Here is a 6,778-nt window from a genome sequence, read left to right on the forward strand (position 1 = left end):
ACTCTCACACAACCATCCGTAACATGAAGCAGAAACCGGCTTTCGTCTGACCATTGGATCCGCCTCCAGGTCCGGAGATTCCAGTACCGCCGAGTAAAGCACCACTGCTGACGTTACCTGTGTTGTTCATGAGTCACAGTTGGCCGCTTAATGACCCTTCAGGACCTGAAACAATAAACCTTGAGACGGTTACCCACGGTCTTGATTGACAAAAGTCTGTTGGGCCCCCACAATTGCTTCCAACGAGTGCTCGTGGCAAAGGGTGCAATGCTCACGTAACGGGCCATATTGCTATCTTCCGCTGCAGTAGTATTTCTGGGTTGCCTTGGTGTTATATATTTACTAATACGTGGTTGTGTATTTGGGTTCGAGAGTATTCAGTACAGATGAACTAGAGTCCGTGCAATAAGTCACGTGATGGGTGTGCTATAAAAGGGTAGATTGCACGTGCAACAGGCACTTGAGATTCACGACTGACGGGGCAGGACTGCTGTTGCGTGTCTCGGCTGTATCTGCAAACATGGACCACTCTTCGGATGACGGTGTACAAGACTCTGCTCCTCCTAAACGTTCGGAACAACCTAAAGGTGACGACTTTCAGTCTTTTCAACTGTTCCGGGATTATTTAGATGCTAAACTGTCTACACTTAAGAGAGAATTTATCAGTGAATCAGAGCAACTGTCTTTGTCTATCGCCAAGAAAGTCAAATATGACAAATACCCTGACTTCAAATATAAAGGGAACTCTGTGCAATACAAGTTTAATTGTGAGATTTTAGATGGTCTAGACAACATTAAGTCATCGTTATACAAGAGAGATACTACTGATATGTGTGAACAAATTGAGTCTCTCTCTGTCTCTGTTAAAAAACGGAACAAGCTTATCCGTTTAGCGGACAAGTCCCCAGCTGGTTGGGGTGTTGTCACAGAACTGGAAGGGAGTGGCGTCGCTTCCGACTCTGATGAAGAACGTCGGTTTGAGAGAGCTGAAGCGAAAGCTCTCAGGAAACGTAGCCGTGGCTGCAGCAGCAGCTCAAGTCGTCCATATGACCCTTCACTAGCTCACGTCAATCAACGTACAGGGCAACAGGAGGTGCACAACGATAAAAACCAGTCTTCAACATTTCGGAGTCAGAACCAGAGGGGCCCCAGACCATATCAACAGTGTTACTACTGCGGAGAACTCGGACACTGGAGGCAGACGTGTCCAGCAGCTAAAGCCTCGTCTTCCCGCGACGTGCAGTACGACGTCACAGGATCTGGAACTGACAGGAAGTAATGAGGGTGCGGTGAAGCAGGCCATGACCACAGCTAGCAAGATGTCAGATTCAGGTACTGTACGTCATGTTCTCATTCATTGGTCAACTCAGATTCCGGCAGAAACAGTCCGGCGGATAGACTTTCTGGTACTTCAGTAAAAGGACGTTTGAAAGATAAAGTGGAATTCTGGGAAGAAATTGGAGCTCCGGAACTAGTGTTACAGTCTATCAGATCGGGATACGTTATTCCATGTGTGTCAACTCCTGAGAGAATGCGTTCTAAGAATAACAAGTCGGCTTACAACCATTCGTGTTTTGTTGACAGTGCTATTTCGGAATTGTTGGCTAATGCATGTATACAAGAAGTATTTTCCCCTCCCCGTGTAATCAGCCCGTTGTCAGTTTCGGTACAGCCGTCAGGTAAAAAGCGCCTAATCTTGGACCTGAGACAGGTGAATTCGCATGTGTGGAAGCAGTCCATAGTTTTCGAAAATCATAATTCGGCTTTGCAGTTTATTTCCAAGTCGGGTTACATGTTCAAATTTGACTTGAAGTCCGGATATCATCATATTGATATCTGTGAGAAACAACAAACGTTTTGGGTTTTCATGGAACATTGGTGGTAAAGTGAGATATTTTCAATTTACTGTACTTCCCTTCGGGTTAACGTCAGCTCCATATATATTTACTAAAATACTCAGACCTTTGGTCCGATATTGGAGAGGTAATGGGGTGAATATTGTGGTTTATCTTGATGATGGATTTGGGCATAGTCAGAGTCGTTCCTTGTGTCAGAAAGACTCCGAGTTTGTAAACGATACTTTGACTAAGGCAGGGTTTTTGTGTAATGCTGAGAAGTCAGTATGGTTACCGACGCAAAACTTGGATTGGCTTGGCTTTAATTGGAATGCTGAACAGGGCATTGTGTCTGTCCCCCAAGGAAAACTAGAAAATACCGTGCATGATATTGAACAGTGTTTACAAGTTTTTCCGATATTTACAGCAAGATTATTGGCTAAGGTCACAGGTAAAATACTTTCCTTGTCATTCGTTTTTGGAGATGTTTGTAGAATTATGACTCGACATTTGTACAAACAGATCACAGAATGTAGGTCATGGGATAGTCGGTACTTCAGACCAGCAGAAGAGTGTGTGTCGGAACTGATATTTTGGAAAAATAATCTGCACTCATTTAATGTGAAATTCTTTGAAATGGATCATTCGCCGAGTTTTTCTATTTTTCTGATGCAAGCAGTTTCGGATGTGGGGCTTTTATCCCCCACACAAACAATAGGTTCTTCATAGCCTGGGATGTGGGGCTTGTATCCCCCACACAAACAATAGGTTCTTCATAGCTTGTATCCCCACACAAACAATAGGTTCTTCATAGCCTGGGATGTGGGGCTTGTATCCCCCACACAAACAATAGGTTCTTCATAGCCTGGGATGTGGGGCTTGTATCCCCCACACAAACAATAGGTTCTTCATAGCCTGGGATGTGGGGCTTGTATCCCCCACACAAACAATAGGTTCTTCATAGCCTGGGATGTGGGGCTTGTATCTTCCCCACACAAACAATAGGTTCTTCATCATACAATAGGTTCTTCATAGCCTGGGATGTGGGGCTTGTATCCCCCACACAAACAATAGGTTCTTCATAGCCTGGGATGTGGGGCTTGTATCCCCCACACAAACAATAGGTTCTTCATAGCCTGGGATGTGGGGCTTGTATCCCCCACACAAACAATAGGTTCTTCATAGCCTGGGATGTGGGGCTTGTATCCCCCACACAAACAAGCCTAGGTTCTTCATAGCCTGGGATGTGGGGCTTGTATCCCCCCCACACAAACAATAGGTTCTTCATAGCCTGGGATGTGGGGCTTGTATCCCCACACAAACAATAGGTTCTTCATACACAAACAAACAATAGGTTCTTCATAGCCTGGGATGTGGGGCTTGTATCCCCCACACAAACAATAGGTTCTTCATAGCCTGGGATGTGGGGCTTGTATCCCCCACACAAACAATAGGTTCTTCATAGCCTGGGATGTGGGGCTTGTATCCCCCACACAAACAATAGGTTCTTCATAGCCTGGGATGTGGGGCTTGTATCCCCACACAAACAATAGGTTCTTCATAGCCTGGGATGTGGGGCTTGTATCCCCCACACAAACAATAGGTTCTTCATAGCCTGGGATGTGGGGCTTGTATCCCCACACAAACAATAGGTTCTTCATAGCCTGGGATGTGGGGCTTGTATCCCCCACACAAACAATAGGTTCTTCATAGCCTGGGATGTGGGGCTTGTATCCCCACACAAACAATAGGTTCTTCATAGCCTGGGATGTGGGGCTTGTATCCCCACACAAACAATAGGTTCTTCATAGCCTGGGATGTGGGGCTTGTATCCCCACACAAACAATAGGTTCTTCATAGCCTGGGATGTGGGGCTTGTATCCCCCACACAAACAATAGGTTCTTCATAGCCTGGGATGTGGGGCTTGTATCCCCCACACAAACAATAGGTTCTTCATAGCCTGGGATGTGGGGCTTGTATCCCCCACACAAACAATAGGTTCTTCATAGCCTGGGATGTGGGGCTTTTATCCCCCACACAAACAATAGGTTCTTCATAGCCTGGGATGAGCATGAAATACAAAGGAGTTCGGCATGGCGGGAACTGAGAGCGATAGAGTTGGCTCTGAGTAGTTTTGTTGACACAGTTAAGGGAAGGTCAGTCAGGCTCTTTTCAGATAATCAAGCAGCCTGTCTAGTGGCTCAACATGGTAGTACCGTATCAGAATTACAAAAGTTGGCAGCTAACATCTTCATGTTCACTAGAAGTAACAGTATTAAAGTTGAATTCCAGTGGATTCCCAGGGAGAGTAATACGGCGGCGGACAGTTTAAGTAGGGCAGGTGATCAAGACGATTGGACGGTAGTAGATGAAGTGTTTGCCGAGATAAATGAACACTGGGGACCGTTCACTATAGACAGGTTTGCTGATCATAAGAATAAGAAACTGAAACGGTTTAACTCAAGATTTATGGTTCCAGGGACAGAAGCAGTGGATTGTTTCACTCAAGATTGGTCACGTGACAATAATTGGGTTGTCCCCTTCAATCTGATATGTAAAACCATTGATTTTGTTTTGTACAATAGCTGCAGAGCTACTGTTGTGGTACCGTTGTGGAAATCTGCTTTATTTTGGCCAAGATTATTCAACCGTGACGGCGGGAGTAAACCAGGTATATCAGGGGTCTGGGAAATCAAAGATAGAATCATTTTTGCGAAAGGTGCAGCGAAAACTATATTTGATAAGAATTTCTCGGGATCAGTTTTAGCTATCAGATTTTTCTGATTTCATTCAGATGTGTTTTCACTCGGTGTTTGGAAGGAGAAGGGGGTGGGGTGAGGGCTTAAAGATCCAACTTTGATTAGTTTAGCGGAAAGGTTACCAGAATTTATGTTGGAATCTAGAGCTCAGACTACTGTGAAACAGTATGAAGGTCGATTTGTGAAGTTTAAGGATTGGTGTAAACAATTTGCCATCAGTCATATACCGGCTTCTGTATTTCATATAGCATTGTACGTGTTATATCTTGAGCAGAACGGTAAGAGTCCTGCATCAATTTAGCAGTCGATTTACGCCATAGGCAGGGCACATAATTTAGCAGGCCTACGGAATCCATCTCAGTCACATTTCGTCAAGTCTTTGCTTGAATCTTCGCGGAGAACTCTTGGTGTACAAATCAGGCGGAAAGAGCCTATAACAGCAGATATTCTACGAAAGTTAAAAGATAAGTTTCCTGTTGACAGCTTATACAACCTGAGAAATTTAACATTTTGTATAGTTTCTTTTGCTGGCTTCCTTAGGTTTTCGGAAGCAGCAAATTTAAGATATTCTGACATAAAATTTCGGGAAGGTCACATGGTTATCTTTATAGAGAAAAGCAAGACTGATAAATATCGAGATGGCCATCACATGGTTGTTGCTGCAACCCAATCAGAATTGTCCAGTTAGTATTATGAAGTCATACCTAGAACAAGCATTTGAAAGTTAGTGATGAATATATCTTTAAACCAGTGAACTATTGCAGAAAGTCAAACACTTATAAGTTAAGAGGCAGCAAGCCAGTCTCTTATACACGTATGCGAGAGATCATTCTGAGTATGATGGAGACTGTTGATCTAAAGAGACAGGATTTTGGGGTGCACAGCCTCAGGTCGGGAGGGGCGACCGAGGCGGCCAATGCTGGAGTGCCGGATAGGCTATTCAAGCGTCGCGGTCGGTGGCGGTCAGAGACTGCAAAAGATTCTTATGTGACGGATAGCCTATTAGCAAGACTCAGTGTGTCGACCCACATGGGTACAATGTGTGAAGCCCATATCTGGTGTCCCCCGCCGTGATGTTGCTGGAATATTGCTAAAAGCGGCGTAAAACCAAAGTCAGTCAGTCAGTCAGTGTGTCGAAAAAAATTGGGAATTTGAATGTTGTGATCTCCTGTTGCCAGTAATAAATGATTGATTAAACAGATTTGTATTATCCTTTTATTTGCCCGCTCTCTTAGTTATTGAGGCTGACGTGAACGTACCCAAATACAGAGTTGTACGATTATTTGTAAATGTTTTATGTTCGGTTGAGTTTACGAATTAGAACATAAATATATTTACTAATACGTGGTTGTATATTTGGGTTCGAGAGTATTCAGTACAGATGAACTACAGTCCGTGCAATAAATCACGTGATGGGTGTGCTATAAAAGGGTAGATTGCACGTGCAACAGGCACTTGAGATTCACGACTGACGGGGCAGGACTGCCCTCCCACCCACTCCCGTGCAAGGTAAATATGGATCAGGTTAAACTTATGTCAGTGGTTCGTAAACAGCAAAACCGTTTTCAGGTTAAATTTTGGTCACTGAACCTCGGATGTAATAGGTCACTGGACCTCGTGTACTAGGTCACTGGACCCATCTTAAGATTCATGAAGGTGAAAAATCAGTTGAAGTTGATTTGTGATTCAATATGTAAGACAGTATAATAATTTATCAATATCGAATATGTTACAATGTTTTAAATAAGTTTTCTAAGTTTTTCAGGCTTCCGGGAATTCCAAACGGAAAACTCTACTGGAGCACATGGGCAGATATGGTTACCAGATAACACAGCACTGAGGAGCCATTCAGATCGGTTCCAGCCGTGGATGTAAACTTCGTATTCAATGTATTTCAATAAACTTGCCGCCCCGTCAGGCTGACGTGAACGTACCCAAATACAATGTTGTACGATTATTTGTAAATGTTTTATGTTCGGTTGAGTTTACGACTTAGAACTTAAGTATTCCTGGGTTGCCTTGGTGTTGTACTCCTGGGTTGCCTTGGTGTTGTATTCCTGGGTTGCCTTGGTGTTGTACTCCTGGGTTGCCTTGGTGTTGTATTCCTGGGTTGCCTTAGTGTTGTATTCCTGGGTTGCCTTAGTGTTGTATTCCTGGGTTGCCTTAGTGTTGTACTCCTGGGT

At 44.1% G+C, this 6,778-nt stretch overlaps 1 protein-coding gene and 1 long non-coding RNA gene across 2 annotated transcripts; both read left to right on the forward strand.

The window, feature by feature from the left end:
• The first annotated feature begins 520 nt into the window (after window positions 1-520).
• Window positions 521-1,626, forward strand: LOC124284230. Its single transcript, XM_046720293.1, has one exon. It carries the CDS (start codon window positions 521-523, stop codon window positions 1,277-1,279), a length of 759 nt encoding a protein of 252 aa, XP_046576249.1. The 3' UTR covers window positions 1,280-1,626.
• A 4,424-nt stretch (window positions 1,627-6,050) lies between these two features.
• On the forward strand, window positions 6,051-6,534 carry LOC124284222. The gene is made up of 2 exons (XR_006900504.1): window positions 6,051-6,104; window positions 6,361-6,534. It is a non-coding gene; the product is annotated as an uncharacterized LOC124284222 (long non-coding RNA).
• Window positions 6,535-6,778: the final 244 nt, after the last annotated feature.

The sequence above is a fragment of the Haliotis rubra genome, unplaced genomic scaffold, assembly GCF_003918875.1.
Source record: "Haliotis rubra isolate DU_JTF1 unplaced genomic scaffold, ASM391887v1 Scf331, whole genome shotgun sequence".
In the NCBI taxonomy this organism is placed as follows: domain Eukaryota; kingdom Metazoa; phylum Mollusca; class Gastropoda; order Lepetellida; family Haliotidae; genus Haliotis; species Haliotis rubra.

Coding starts and splice junctions, on each gene's coding strand:
- LOC124284230 (XM_046720293.1), top strand. CDS start 521: ATGGACCACTCTTCGGATGACGGTGTACAAGACTCTGCTCCTCCTAAA.